The sequence below is a fragment of the Lissotriton helveticus genome, chromosome 2_1 (assembly GCF_964261635.1).
Source record: "Lissotriton helveticus chromosome 2_1, aLisHel1.1, whole genome shotgun sequence".
Taxonomy (NCBI): domain Eukaryota; kingdom Metazoa; phylum Chordata; class Amphibia; order Caudata; family Salamandridae; genus Lissotriton; species Lissotriton helveticus.
This window is the reverse complement of record NC_136059.1, coordinates 960056153-960072013: the sequence shown is the minus strand read 5'-3', so window position 1 is coordinate 960072013 and position 15861 is coordinate 960056153. Positions and strand designations below refer to the sequence as shown.

General features: G+C 49.2%; 1 protein-coding gene across 3 annotated transcripts in view; it reads right to left on the bottom strand.

Moving 5' to 3' along the window:
• TUT7 (terminal uridylyl transferase 7) overlaps positions 1-15861 on the bottom strand; it is a 1540394-nt gene that overhangs the window by 586600 nt on the left and 937933 nt on the right. For all 3 annotated transcript variants that reach the window (XM_078675707.1, XM_078675708.1, XM_078675706.1), the window contains exon 17: positions 1705-1808. In XM_078675707.1, coding sequence (XP_078531833.1) covers positions 1705-1808 — 104 coding nt within the window. The remainder of the gene's footprint in view (positions 1-1704; positions 1809-15861) is intronic.

Below are 15861 nucleotides of genomic sequence, written 5' to 3'. Positions count from 1 at the left end.
TACCACACGGTTTGGGAATGCCCAGAGATACGGAGCCTATGGGAGGGAACAATGACCCATATTAAGAACACCTTAGAAAAGGAAGTCACCTTCACACTGCGCCTGGGTCTTCTTAATATATGGGAACTGACTGACCTCACAGAGGTGGAACAGCAACTAACTACACTTGGTTACACCCTGGTTAAGCGTGAGATTGCCAAGGGATGGGGGGCGGTGGTCGGCCCTACTTCCAGATTGTGGGTAAAAGAACTAGATAAATGCATGATTGCTGAAACTGAAGTATTCAAATCTCGGGGGTGTCCGAAGTAGTGGGATAGGAAATGGGGCAAATGGAATGCTTACCGGGGCAACCTATGTGTATCCCCAACAGTAGAGCTAGAAATGCAAAGAAAGGAAGAATGTGATGATGAGATATGTTTGTAACCGTTTTCTCCCCGCTTACGATGAAGCAGCACTGTGCAATCACTTGAGATGTCAATTTGATAACCTATGTGACTTTTATGTTGAAATAATACAAAGATTACAACAACAAAAAACTTGATTATGCTAATGCTGTTTATGCGGGTCAACCTCTGTCTGCAATGTACTAACTTCAAATTAACCAAAATGAAGCAGCATGGCTGATCTTTCTGCTTTCTCAGCATTCAGTCTGCACACCATTACTTAAAGAGCTGCACTGGCTTCCAATAAAGGAGCAAAATTGTTTTAAAGTCTGTTGTATGGTGTTCAAAAGTTTGAAAAGTACTGGTCCTAACTTTCTAGCAAAATAAGTAAAAGTTACATACCCTTCCGCAACTTGAGATCCAGTTAAGAAAATCGCATTCTGACACCAAGACATCATAAACAAAGGTCAAGAAGTCGAAGTTTCTCAATAGTAGCCCCTTCTGCATGAAATGTTCTACCAGATAAAATTTGGCTGGAGCAGGACCTAGAGACCTTTCGTGGAATACTGAAACTTGACTATTAATACAGGCTTGTGGAATTAAGTAATTCTATTTAGACTCTCAAAAGCTCCAGTACATTTTTAAGTACCTTGAAACCTTTGGTGAACGTGTGCTCCAAAGGATTTAATAATAATAATAATAATAATATTCTGTGCTGGTATCAATTGATTCTGCAACTCTTTGTCTTACATCGCTCACTTGCTGTAGGAAATGCAGGTCTATTGTATGGGTATTTGGAATTTGATAGGAAAGAACTACAGTAAATCAGAGACAACATTTATGTTCAATGCAGCAAAGTAAGCAGCAGCGATGAGTCAAACACAGTTAAACGGAAGGGCTGCTGCCTGGGCTCACACTGGGTTGAAGCAAAAGTTAAAGCCCATCGTTCCTCCTTATACACTGTTTTAAGGCATTATATGCATGCACTGGTGGGAAAAAAACAGGCAATCATTCTTCAGCGTCACACATTAACTGGGAATCCGATGTATCCTGTAGCCAGATTAAATCAATCTAAAATGATCTTATTAGCAGATATAAATAGATATTCGCAGGATAGAGATACGTCGGTCTAAAAATGGACTGTTCAATAAGAGCATCCCTTTAAAAACTCAGCCACTATTCAACAGGTATACATGAAGTTGTGCGGTATTTTATCTTTGCTTTTACTCAAATATGTCAAAATTCCATTCAATAAAATACAGTGTAGGCAGTTTACCAATCTGTAAAATCACACTGCAAAACGTGCAAGAGGCATAATTACCAAAGTGTTGTATAAACTGATGTCTCCTTCAAGACCACTCCTCACATGGAAAAACTTCACAATAGGCACTTTTGCTGTCGTGATGGGCAATATATTTCGCAGTCCTGATATACAAAAATATGTTGATGCTTCAGTACGGTTTACATTTTTTTTGCACACAAACACAAAAAAACACGAGGCAAGGCATTATGTAACATTAAAAATGTTTATCTTGGGAATACATGACTAAATATCATACTGCAGTCTTGCCTCGAGTTGCTGAAGTAAAGTAGTTGTAAATATAGACACTGCGGACCTGATTCACAAAGGTAACTTTATATGTCATTTCAAATTGCGAGACCACAAACTAAAGCAGACACCATATTGTTACCCCCTCCCCCAAATACCTAGTTTAATTCTTCACTAATCGTTAACCCAGATAGAGGATGGGAAGCATCTGCCACTGGGAGTTTGTAGCCGCTCCTAGATAGCAAACCATACATTTCCCAAAGGCGGCCAATGCTACAATCCTGATTTCTAGGTTACAGACAGCTTTAGGTGTCTTCCAGATTTAATATCAGCACAACATATATATAAATGAGCTTTAGGTTAGCCACCTTCAGCCATTTATTTGTTAGGGCAAGCCCTTCTTCGGGTATTGGTTCACTGGGTTGCACATCACATTTTGGTACAAGCCCAATTATGCACTTCACAGTTGCCAACATTTTTTTCATCGATATTTAACATTGGTGAATAGGTTAAAAAAAAAGCTCCTGCAAGCATGCAACATGCTGATCCTCCTCCCTTGCAGTGTCCCACCTCCATAGGATGGCGGTTACCTCAAGAGCAGCTGAAGGCGCAGATGGCAGGCTACAACTACACTGGCTACAATAACTCTGAGGTATAAGGATAAAAGGATCTCATCTATGAACGGAGTTTCCACTGAAGGAAAGCTAAATCCCACTCAAAGATGGCTACTGTTTTCAAGAGACAAACCATCTTTTTTGTTTGCGTCTGATGCACGATATCTGATACACAACCTTCACAAATGAGCATTCAGAAACGTGATCATTCTTTTACTTTCTCCTAAATTATAAGCAATTGATGATGCAACGAAAATGAGGACTTCTTCAGTAATAGTGATGTCTTTATGTACCATGCACTTCAACAAAGTGACAAGGCAGCAAAGGCTGAATCCCTTTCCTGGTACTTAGAACTATTAAGGAATGCCTTGTTTCCTGTGAGAATGAAAAATAAGTGTTTCAGATAGTGTAAATTATTGTGGCTATACAGGTACTGGACAGTGGATTGCGGGTCTGCAGATGGCCTGCCAAGGCTCTGCTTTCATGGACTCCCCTACAGAAGACCCTGGCTGACCCTCCCCCCTTTCATTATCTTCACAAATAAGGACCAATGTGAAAGTTGCAGTGAGTCAGATGAATTCCACAAGTAACTGAGTGAGCATCTATTTTCTGATAACTATGTCTACAAAAAAATAGAAAAATGCAGCAAAAAATAGAATCTCATTTCCCTCACTTTGTAACTCCGTGTTCCACCACAGGGACAACAATTAGAAGATGTAAATAGATATGCTTGCTGAAAAGGGAATACTGTTTTATTTTTTTATTAAATTATTTGTACATGGCTTACACAACCCCTGATGAACACAAATAAAACACATTGTATAACATACACAGAAGATAACTACTAAAGAAAGCATGGTAGATATTGATAGTAGTCCGTATTTGGAAGGTTTTGTTTTATACAATTCAATTGCAATAAAGTGCCGCTTGGTAGACTGGACATATATTGCCTATGTTTTGTTATTGCTTTTATTGGCATTAAGGAATAATACACACAGTTCTGTAGTCAATAAAATGCACATAATAAGAAAAAGCTTGATACAAAGGGAAAGGAATTTGCAGAAAGGAGGGAGGTGGGAAAGGGAGAAAAAAAACTGGCGATAAAGGTCAACACAGCACTAGATCAGGTTAAGGTAAGCCATAAATTACACAACCAATGAGACTGGAAAAAAAACTCATTCAAGCGCGTCAGCAGGAAGAGACGGCGACCAACATTAACAGATGGAATGGAAAACCCTGGCAAGGTGCTGAGGGGACACTGGCCAAGCATCGGGCCGTTCAATATGATTTTTACCTAAAAGGATGTTTGTTATATGGCGCGTGGACTTTGTGTGTCAACAGGTGAAATCAATGATGGAGATGAGGCAGGTGAGTTTCTTGTGAGTAAATAGGCAAGCAAGGGTTCCTTTATAACCTTGGGGCGTGACCGGAACGGCATTAACTCTCAGTAGTATGAGAGTTGTTAGGAGCAATAAGCCGCATCCAGCAACCAGGCCTCCACAATGGGGCCAGTTCATGGCTACCCTGCGTTTAGCTAAAAGGAGTAACATATCTATGAGTCTGCAGTTTCCCGCTGGGACCTCCTTGACTAAGCCCAGTAACACAGTCAATGGGGCACTGCAGACCGCTGTCCAGTTATTTCCTGTAATATCGTAAACACTTTTCCCCCAAAATAGCTACTCTGGGGCATTTCCACGGCAAGTTGAGAAAAGAGTAAGTATGGGCTGAAAATCCGTTACGCTCGCGGAATTTGCGATTTTTTGGCAATTTCACGTTCCACAAATCGCGCCAATTTGTCAAAACATTCGCAATTTGCAAGCTGGTGGATTTTTTTGCTTAGTCGCATTTCAAAAATACAATATCGCGCGCGCGGCGTTGACTTACCGTGATTCTGAGTTTGCCAAGTTGTTTTTCCACCCGGTTTGCGTGCGCTGCGCCATTTTGGATCTAGCTGCGTGATCGCGCAAGACTTTTCGACCGCGAGTACGTCATAGCGGCCCGCCATCTTGCACTGCGAGAGTTTGAGAATGCGACTACGTCATAAGGCCCCGCGATCACGTATCGCGGGAGTAAACAATTGCGAACACGTAGATGCGACGCGCTGCTGACTTCCGGCGGGAGATTTGAACAGCTCGCTTTCCCGAACTTGCAAAAATTGCAATTCTGCAAAAGAAATCTACCGCAGGCAGCATAAACCTTCTGAAAATGATGATTTGGCTGCACTTTATTGTGCGAGGAGTCCATTTTTGGGGGTGTGAGAGGAAGGAAGTGCCCCAGAGTCTCCAACTTCCTGTTCCTGTCCAGCAGGCTCCTCCCAGTGCTTTGTCCATGTCCTGGTCACTCTTCATTTGGATCTGGAGCTGGAAAGATTACTCTTTGTGGCAGCTGCTGGATATTTGTATTTGAGGACTTTTTGTTTGGATCACTTTTGGATTACTTTTGGATTTGAGATTTTACAAGTAAGTTGGTGTTGTTTGTTTGGGGCATTGCAGTTGCTGCAACTACAATTTTTAAACTTTTTCACAACTCAAAAAAAATATATATTGTGAATAGGCACAGTATCCAGTAGGCCCAGGGTTAGTCATGGGTGCATGATACAGGGGCGTGGCTTGGAGTCGCGGATGGAGGCTGCCTAGAGAGCGAGCTCCGCCGCCGAGCCCGTGATTATCCTGATACAAATCTCCTCGGTCCTCCCTGACCCACTCAGGGGGTGCATGAGGGGGCCCGGACCACTCGTCGGTGTTATTGGAGTGGTTTCCTGCCCGACGACCCAAGATTCTGCAATTAATCGGCCAGCGGCCGATACGCAAGATGGCGGCCGGACGGAGGTGAATGAGGCCTGCAGTGACCGAGAGCGCCTATCCAGCGGCGCTCGATTGAAACAAGCGGCGGACGGCCAGAGGGGGCAGTGGAAGAGTCGTGCCGAGGAGCAACTTCCGCCGCGGTGAGGAGGAGACGGAGCGGACCGCTTCCCTGCCCAGCGGAGGCACAGAGTGATGGCGGCGGCGGGAGAGGAGGACCTGTGTGGGGCCCACCGACAAGGAGAGCCCAGCGCCCCGAGATCTAGGGCGGAAGACAGTCAGCCAGTAAGCACGCAGCGGTGCTCCGACCACAAGAGAACCCGGGGGACGCACGCCCTCCGACCTGGTGCACGGCTACAACTGAGGGCCGGTGACTGCGAGGGGCCTGACGTCCGGACTTCCATCGCCACCACGGCGTGGCCCTGTGAACTGGGAGCCCGAGATTGAGAGCTGGCAGAGGAGGACGGGGGACACGGAGCCTCTGTGCATACACTGCCCCGGTGGGGGACTGAAATATCGGGCAGCTCGACCGGCAGTGCGGCGGGAGCAAGTTGGAACGGCACTCTAGGGGCTAAGAGATGTGATTGCCGTGTTTCCGATCTGGCTCCTCCTGCTCCCGGTATTTATCCCTACATCACCGGACGCTTATGAGCGGGCCCTCCGGGAGATCGCGGCTGTGATAGCGCGCTCCTTGACACTGACGCCGAAGAACACGGTAAGGCGAACGTGTGGGATCGGCGAGGAGTGGCATTCATGACGGTGGCTGGGGACGCTCGGAGGCCCTGTGGTGATGGAGACCCGGAATGACGAATGACTGACCCACCTGGGTACTGGAGAGTGGGTGCCCCATTTTGTGGATGTCCCGGATACTGCAACGGCCATTACTTACCCGGCGGGCGCCAGCACTATAGTGTTCGCCTAGCGGACGCCATTGCCCTGGAGGGCGGCCGGCTATAACCCGGTGAGAGGGGACTTCCCACGGCGATCGGCAGGCGACTCCACCTTGACCATTACCCCATTGGGTAGGTTTTCGGGCTCGGAGAGAGCTCTCCCTCCGGCTGTCGATTGTGCACCTTAATTTGCTTCTTCATCATCCCAACACCTAGTAGCGCTGAGAGCAACATGAGAAGTGAAACCAGGGATTGAGACCAGACCTCGCAGAGGGGGCGAATACCGCCAACACTACTCCGGCAACTGTGATGCTGGCGAGATAAGTCGGGAGGGCTTGCTGGCTCCTCGCACGATCGTGGTCCCATAGGGGTGAACGGTGCACTGATCTGGCTGGTGAGAGGTGATGACGCGTATCTGTCGGAACTGTGTGACTCTAGCGGCCCTCCGAACTCGGCGGAACCCCTCCCCCTGAGCCGTTCTACCATGGGTAAACCTAAGGGAAAAAAGGAAGGCACGCAGCAGCAATCTGACACGGAGCTGGCAAGACAAAGCGAACAGGAAGAGACAGATCGTTCGTGCGACCCGCACTTGCAGTCACAATTGGACAAAATACTGGAGGAGATAGTGGACACCAAAGCGACACTGCAGAAGGACATAGCACATGTGGCCTGGTGCCTAGGCCTCTTACGAGCCGACCATGGCAAGCTTGCGGGCAGGGTGACAGCAGTGGAAAGCACGCTCCAATCCATGGGGCCGCGGCAGGCCACCTTCACGGCCACAGTTACCGATGTCCTGGGCAGAATTGAAGCACTGGAGAGACGGGCGGAGGAGGCAGAAGGACGCAATCGCCGAAACAATATCCGGATAGTGGGCCTGCCAGAAAAAACAGAAGGGGCCGACATGGTGGAATACCTGGAGACATGGCTCAAGACGACGGTGGCTCCGGAGGGCCTGTCGACCTTCTACACACTGGAGAGAGCTCACAGGGTGCCTGCTAAGCCACCCCCGCGGTACAAAAGGGGGTGGTAATTGACAGAGCATCTGAACCAATCAAACACTCACACCCAGTCAAAAGATCTGGGTTTAATCCATCACTGTTCTTTAGCCCACTCTGCCACCGCAGTTCAGACATGGCTATATGCAAATCAGTCTGACCCTGTGCCTCATGGAGTCCAGCCCGAACTGCCAAGCCATGCCTTCCCTGGACCGGAAACAAGCTTCCGAGGACCGGTTTCTGGCATTACAGCGATCTTCAGCCCGGCTTGCTTGAATCCAGTGGCAAAGTGAGCAAGGGACTCACGTCTGAGCATACCCTGCCACACTTATGGCGGCCAAAAGCGGTACAAGCTGGGCTGAAGACAGGAGTCCCTTTCCAGTTGACTAAACAGACAATTTACCCTGATGGGAGGTTTGTAGCCGTAGAGGGGAAACTGAGAGGTAGAGACATTGCCTTCTGTAGCGTATACGCAGCAAACGTTGATCAACTGGGCTTCCTAATGAAGCTATCTGGGGCTTTAGCGCACTACCTAGCGGGTCCATTGGTGATGGGGAGGGGGGATTTCAATTCCGTGACAGATGTCTCTCTGGATAGGTCACACCCGACACACCGTTTGACCGGGGGTAGGCGAGACTGGCAGATGCGCTGGGGACTGCTGGACGCCTGGCGGGTGCAACACCCGGGAACTCGGGATTACTCCTATTTCTCCAGCATGCATGACCTACATGTGCGGCTAGATGCGATCCTTTGTTCCCCGGCAGTAATGCCGACTATTGTGAGAACTGAATATCTTGCTAGGACAGTGTCGGACCACAATCCTCTGCTGGTCACCATGGATTGGATGGCCGGGATCTCATGTGTCCCCACTTGGAAATTACGCCCCGAAACGCTAGATGACCCGCTTTTTCATGCTGCATTGGAGGAAGGAATAATGCAGTACTTTGCGGAGAACGCTGGTACGACTGCGACTTGGGCGCCAGAATGGGACGCTTTCAAAGTGGTCATCAGGGGACTCTGCATAGGGAAATATGCAGGAGTCCAGAAGGTGCTCCTGAAAGATCTAGATAAAGCGGAATCTAAACTTCGCGAGGCAGAGATAGCGCTACCTGGACACCCTGAATTGCAGGGGGAGGTTAGCACTGCCAGGGAGGAAGTTGCGGTTGAAATGGAACGCTTGCGTCGTTTTGATTATAAGGCCTACACAATGAGAGCGCATGCGGAGGGGGACAAGGCAGGAACCCTATTAGCCTGGTTGGCCAATCCTATGAAGAGGGGTTCCCCTATTCTCACTTTGCAAACAGAGGAGGGGACCATGGCCCATACCCAAAATGACATCTTGCAGTGCTTCCAACGCTATTATTAGGCGCTCTATCAGAGTAAACTGGGAGCTGGGGACCCTGGCGTTAACGCCTTCCTGACTTTGCCGAGCCACGACGAGGAGCAGGCGAAGGGATTGGGCAAGGATATAGAGCTTGGGGAAATCCGTAGTGCAATTAAGCGTATGGCACATAATAAAACTCCGGGACTAGACGGCTTACCCATCGAATTCTATGGGAAATATGTCGATCTATTGGCACCGAGACTCCAAGAGTTCTACAAAGAGGCCCGGGAGATGGGGCAGTTACCCCAGTCAATGCGGGAAGCACTGGTGATCCCACTGATGAAACCGGGGAGGGAAAGTGAGACCACGGCCTCCTATAGACCGCTCTCGATGTTAACCACCGACTATAAGATACTGAGCAGCATTCTGGCAGCCCGGTTGTTACCTTACATGACCGTGCTGGTCCATGAGGACCCAGCTGGCTTTATACCAACGCGGAATACTTCCGCAAACATCAGGAGACTAGTGAGGGTACTGGACAGTGCTCATTCGGAGGCGCACAAACCAATGATACTGTCAGTGGACATCGAGAAAGCTTTCGATAGTCTCGATTGGGAGTACCTATATAAAGTCCTGGATCGATTCGGGCTAGGTGAGGGCTACCTGCAATGGACGAAGGTACTGTACACCTCTGCGGTGGCCAGAGTGAGGATAGGTTCGTTAATATCGTCACAGTACCCGGTAGAGCGGGGAACAAGGCAGGTATGCTCGTTATCCCCACTACTGTTCGCCCTAGCGGTGGAACCGCTGGCGGCTGACCTTAGAACTGGGAACCACTATGGAGGCCCGAGGAGCAGAGATGGCCAACAATACGTATCCCTTTATGCTGGCGACCTGCTGCTGTTCCTGGAAGTTGCGGATGGTGCGATGGCGGGGGCGGAGGGCCTACTCTCGAGGTTTGGAGACATCTGGGCCCTGAGAGTTAATTGGACCAAACATGCCTGTTCCCGGTGAGACATGGGGAGACCAGACCGCCCTTAGCCCGCGCGGTACACTGGGAGCCCACCTGCCTAAAATACTTGGGTGTGCATGTCTATCACACGGCGGCGGATATGCTGGAGGGGAATATAGGCCGGGGCTTGCGGGCGCTGAAGGGTAGCATGGCGTTCTGGACCACGCTCCCGTTATCGGTCACGGGCCGCATATCCCTCCTAAAAATGGTGGCACTCCCCCGTTTCTTGTATTATTTTTGTACATTGCCGGTGTGGATACCTAATTCCACTTTCAGGCTGCTAAAGTCCTTAATAGTGTCCTTTCTCTGGGGCACGGGACGGCACAGAGTGGCACAGGCGACACTCATACGACCCAAGGCTGAGGGTGGACTGGCGGTCCCAGACTTTGAGCTATACTATATAGTGGCTCAGCTACAGGTCTTCACTCAAGAATTAGCTCGTGAATTTAGGGGTCCGGAACACCTGAGAGACAGGGGGACACCACGCCACATCCTTTCCTACATAGCTTTGCAACAGAAACTAGACCTCAGAGACCTTCTCACTGAGGAGAAAACGATCAGACTCTGCTGGAATCACTCTCAACGCAGAGCAGGAGCGCTTCATCCATACGCTCCTGAGATGCCGCTTGGGATGATTACGGCATTACCTCATGGCGGGGACTGGTCGCGACTGCAGAATTGGGAGGAAGCTGGGGTACAAATGTTCGGGGACCTTTATGAGCACGGAGCCATGCTGCCCTTCGAGACTCTCCAGGAGAGATTTGATTTGCCGAGTGGAGATTTTTTGCTCCATGCAGCGGTGACTAGAGCGATGCAGGCGCACTGGAAGGAAGGCCTAGTGGAACCAAAGACGTCGATGGCCTGCCAATACACCATGATGGCAGCGGGGACCTTTAAAGCGGTCGCGTGCTTGTACTCTAGAATGCTCACTGAGAGCTTGCCGCCACTAAATGCATTGAAAGAGAAATGGGAAACAGACATAGGCAAGGACATCCCTGAGACGACTTAGAAACAGATAGTGAGACGAGCCTGGACGAGCACAGGGAATGCTAGGTTCCAGCTAGTGCACTTCTATATTCTCCACAGCTATAAGGGAAGCTATATCTTGTTTTGATGACATAAGGGGCAGAGTTCTGTTGCGAAGGATGGTGTTACAACTGGGGTGTGGACAGCGAGGAATTATTCTGAAATTGTACTATATGATGTATTATTTAATCGCTGGGGGGGGGGTTTCCTTTGCCTGACTCTTTGCGTATATTGTAAAGATTCGTGTATGTTTATATAAAACCAATAAACTACGTGTTGAAAAAAATGGGTGCATGATACAACTGTTTCTGTGAGTTTTGTTGACCTAACACCGGGAAAAATCCGGAGATACTTCGGGGCGGAAGAGGCGGCGTGCCCCAGATGTGCTCAGGCGGGAGTAGAACTAGAACATATGCTATGGTCTTGCCCAGTGATGGGGCTCTATTGGACGGAGGTGGGCGATACTCTGAATGCGATCTCAGAGAGGAGATTGGAATTTGACAGGGCTGTTTGCATGCTACATTGGTTCCCCCACACGCCCTAGAATAAAACCACGAGCAAATTTGTTGATATGGGGCTCATACTGGCAAAGCGAGAAATCACGCGGCACTGGAAGGCAGCAGTGGGTCCCACCAGCGCTAGATGGAATGGGGAGTTCCTAAAGTGGGCTACCGGTGAGAGCTACCGGTGAGAGCATGCTGAAATATCAGTTGGCCCACAGGCGTACTGATGACAAGGCACTGGAGGCTGCAGCAGCATGGGAAGCACTAGTACAGGCACTACGAGACTATGACCTGTACACTGACTGAGGGGGGCTGATCACTGATAGAGAGAGAGCCTCACACTATGACAGGCATACAGCATATTTAAACCCTTAGCAATTCCAATGCACGTTTGCTGGAAGGGAAGATGTACGAAGGACCGCGTCGAGGATGGGAAGTTGGGGAGTTGGGAGGGAAGCTATATCTAGTTTTGATGACATAAGGGGCAGAGTTCTGTTGCGAAGGATGGTGTTACAACTGGGGTGTGGACAGCGAGGAATTATTCTGAAGTTGTACTATATGATGTATTATTTAAGCGCTGGGGGGGGGTTTCCTTTGCCTGACTCTTTGCGTATATTGTAAAGATTTGTGTATGTTTATATAAAACCAATAAACTACGTGTTGGAAAAAATGGGTGCATGATACAACTGTTTCTGTGAGTTTTGTTGACCTTAACCCCTTGGCCGCGGCGGTAATTCCGCCGCGGCGCTGGGAGGGAGAAGGGCCGCGCGGCACTGACATGCTGGTGACGGAACCACTCCGTCACCAGCCACGGGTGGGCTGTGCTATGACAGAGTGGTTCCGTTACGGCCCCGCCCGCCTAATAGAACGTGCCGTGCAGGCGCGAAATCAATGCCGCGCAGGCTGGACCGTGACGGAACCACTCCGTCATTAGCACAGCCCACCCGTGGCTGGTGACGGAGTGGTTCCGTCACCAGCATAGAAGGGGTTACATATCATTTAAGTCATGGAATTGAATAGCTCACTGTTATATGTGGAATTTTTATTTTTTTATTTTGGGGTGCGTGTAAAGCCACACTAGCCAGTAGGCCCAGGGGTAGTCACTCAGTGGTGCATGGAGTGGACCAAGTCTTTCTGTGGGGGTGTCTTGAATTTAATCATCATTTAGGGCATGGATGGCATTGGATTGTGGTGATTTTGTGTGTTTTTCGACTTTTTGGGGTGGTGTTGGGGCCTGGCCATGTGAGTGGGGGCCATTTTGAGGCCTGGTACTGGCAGGGCCTTGCCATGTGGGTGGGGGTCAAGGGGCCATTTTGAAGCCAGGCAGTGTGCTGCTCAGGCCTGCACCCAGTTTGCCTTGCTTTCATCCATTATGCCCACGGGTACTCAGTGGTGCATGGACCAAGTATTTCTGTGGGGTGTCTTGAATTTAAACATCATTGAGGGCATAGATAGCATTGGATTGTGGTGACTTTTGTGTGTTTTTCGACTTTTTGGGGTGGTGTTGGGGCCTGGCCATTTGGGTGGGGGTCATTTTGAGGCCTGGTACAGGCAGGACTTGGCCATGTGGGTGGGGGTCAAGGGGCCGTTTTGAAGCCAGGCACAGTGCTGCTCAGGCCTGCACCCAGTTTGCCTTGCTTTCATCCATTATGCCCAGGGGTACTCAGTGGTGCATGGACCAAGTCTTTCTGTGGGATGTCTTGAATTTAAACATCATTGAGGGCATGGATGGCATTGGATTGTGGTGACTTTTGTGTGTTTTTCGACTTTTTGGGGAGGTGTTGGGGCCTGGCCATGTGGGTGCGGGCCATTTTGAGAGGGCCTGGCCATGTGGGTGGGGGTCAAGGGGCCATTTTTGAGCCAGGCAGTGTGCTGCTCAGGCCTGCACCCAGTTTGCCTTGCTTTCATTCATTATGCTTAGGGGTACTCAGTGGTGCATGAAACAACTCTCTCTGTGTGGTCTCTCTTCTAATAATGTAAACATCCATTTTTTTATTAGAATTGCAATTTTTATTTTGGGTCTTTCCGTTTTTGGGTGTGTTGTAAAAATAAATGCCTAGTTGCAAATATTAATTGAAGCACAACATATGCAACATTTATTTAACTGATGTTCCTCTGGCTTCCTTTGCTTTTAGGTGCACAAGAGAACCACAAATCAGTCATCGTTCATCATCAGTGCCAGGAAGAAGTCTGCTGCGGTGTGTGCAGCACAACGTCAAGTGACGTCACGTGTGGCCACAGACAACTCTGCAACTCGTGCAACTGCGACCTGCTGTTCTGACATCTGAAAAAGATGGGCCCAAAGAAAGGTGGCCGTAGCTCCTCTACCAAGAAAGTTGCCAGTGCCACTAAGAAGGAGCAGAAGAAGCAAGTGGCGCCACTTACCAAGGAGACTGGTGTGCCCACAGACACTTTTTTCGGGAAAAGAAAAACTACGCCTGCAGCAGCGGTGTCCGCCGGGGACCAAGCTGGGAGCAGCACCTCAGCTTTATTGGTCTCAGTGCCACCACGCCAAGTTAGGCCTAAGGTCATGAGTGCCGCAGAGGCAGCCACTTTAATTTCTCAACCAGTGATGTTGGCGTTGACTCATCGCAAGAAAGTAGCATCCAATCAACGCAGGGTGTAACTCATCTGACGAGTGTTCAATCGCAGCCGCAACGACAACCACAGGTGCAACAAGGAGAGGTGCAACAAGGAGAGGTGCAACAAGGAGAGGTGCAACAAGGAGAGGTGCAGCAAGGAGAGGCGCAAGGAGAGGCGCAAGGAGAGGCGCAAGGAGAGGCGCATGTAGAGGCACAACTGCCCACAATGCTTGTTCCTCCAGAAGTAGGGACACATCAGGAAATCGAGATTGAAGCGGAGGTATCATCCGAGCAAGCCACTCCTCCTGATGAACCATTGTCTTCCAGATCCCCAGCAACAAAAAGGTCAAGGAGGGCTAGTACAAGTTCTTCAAGCCCCCATCCTTCTGATGATCTAGATCAAGATTGGAACCCACCATCTGAGAGGGAGGCACGCCATGAGCCCACAAAGGTAGCCAAGCCTAAAAGGAAGGTTCCCGCCAGGCTTCCACTTATGGGTGATGACGACGAACAAGAAGTAGAAGTGGTGTATTCTGCTGCTGATGAATAGTCTGACGATGACGACCCACTCATTACAGTCGTCACTCCAGCCCCAGCGGGCATGCAGCAGACAGACATTTTTACCCTATCCTGAATTGCTGCTGAGCAGGATGTGGGCGGCGTGGCACTGGTACCACCACCAACACAGGTAACCACGACACCAACACGACCTACAGCTGCCATATTTTCTCTTCAGAAGGTCCGGCAGGGACCTCCATCCAGCTCGACCTCCTTTACCTCAAGTAGTGGTGCTGTAACTGTAAGTGCACAACAGGGTCAAATTCGGCCACGCCCATCCTCCACTTCATCTGGCATTGAAAGTAGCACTTCCACCACCACCACCACAAATCTCAACTCCCCAGTTTGGGACTTCTTTAGTATTAGCATAAAGGGGAAAAACCTAGTTGTTTGTTCGATTTGTAAAACTGTAGTTAGTCGGGGTAAGCTTGGTACCAACTATGGTCCCGGAGGCCAGAGAGGTCATCTCCAAAAACACCACACTATCCAGTGGGTGGCGCACCTAAGTAAGATCCGAGAAGCCAAAAGTACAACAAATCCAAATGTTTCCATTGATATTGCATCTGATGATGACGAGGGGCTGATCGTGCAGGGGGAGGTGAAGAAGCGACAGACTTTTTTTCTGGTACACACAGTACCCCTGGCAGCAGCACTGCAGTGGTAGCGCCCACACCCTCTACCCCAGCAACATCTATGAGGCACACTAAGTGTCTGGGAGAGACACCAATGCGAAAAAGTACATCAATGAGCCTAACTGGGTTGAAGAAGTCCTGATCATCATCATCACGTATGAAAACGGTCCAGACCACCATGTTTTGGTCGGTGGCGCCATCTGAACGCACCCAACGGCACGTCTTTATAATGCAATGCTGGCTAAAATGTTAGCGCTGGACCTTCTCCCTTTTTTCTTTTGTGGAAAGGGTGGGTTTTCTAGAATTTGTGGCAACAGTCTGCCCTAAATGGAAGGTTCCTAGCCGGTCCTACTCTGCCAGAGTTGTGGTTCCATCACTACATCAAGATGTGCTGGAGGTGATTGGGGCAGCTTTGCAGTAGAGTGCTGTTCACACTATCCACCTGACAACAGACATGTGGACCAGTTGCCAAGCTCTTGATTACATGTGCATCACTGCACACTGGGTCTCTTTTGCAGGGGTTAGAGACAAGATGTATGCAGGTGTTGACACTGCCAACATTTTTCAAGCTAGTTGGAAACATGCAACAGTAGCCATGATTGCCATGGAGAAATCTCATACTGCAGTAAACATTTTGGAGGAGTTTAACAGTAAGGTCTTTGAATGGCTGCATCCAAGAAACCGCATGATTGGTTATGTTTCCACGGATAATGGCAGTAATATAGTTAGGGCCATGAATGATGGTGGCTATTTCAGAGTGCCATGTTTGGCGCACAGTATTAACATTGTTGTTCAAGATTTCTTGAAAAAAGAAAACAAAGTCAGCAAGTTACTGACCACCTGCCGAAGAATCTGCACACATTTTAGCCACTCTTTTAAAGTCCGGAAGCAGCTGAAGAACATGCAACGTGACCGTAGACTGCCAGTCAGAGGACTCATCCAGGAGGTGGTAACACGTTGGAACTCAACCTTCTACATGCTTGAGCGTCTGT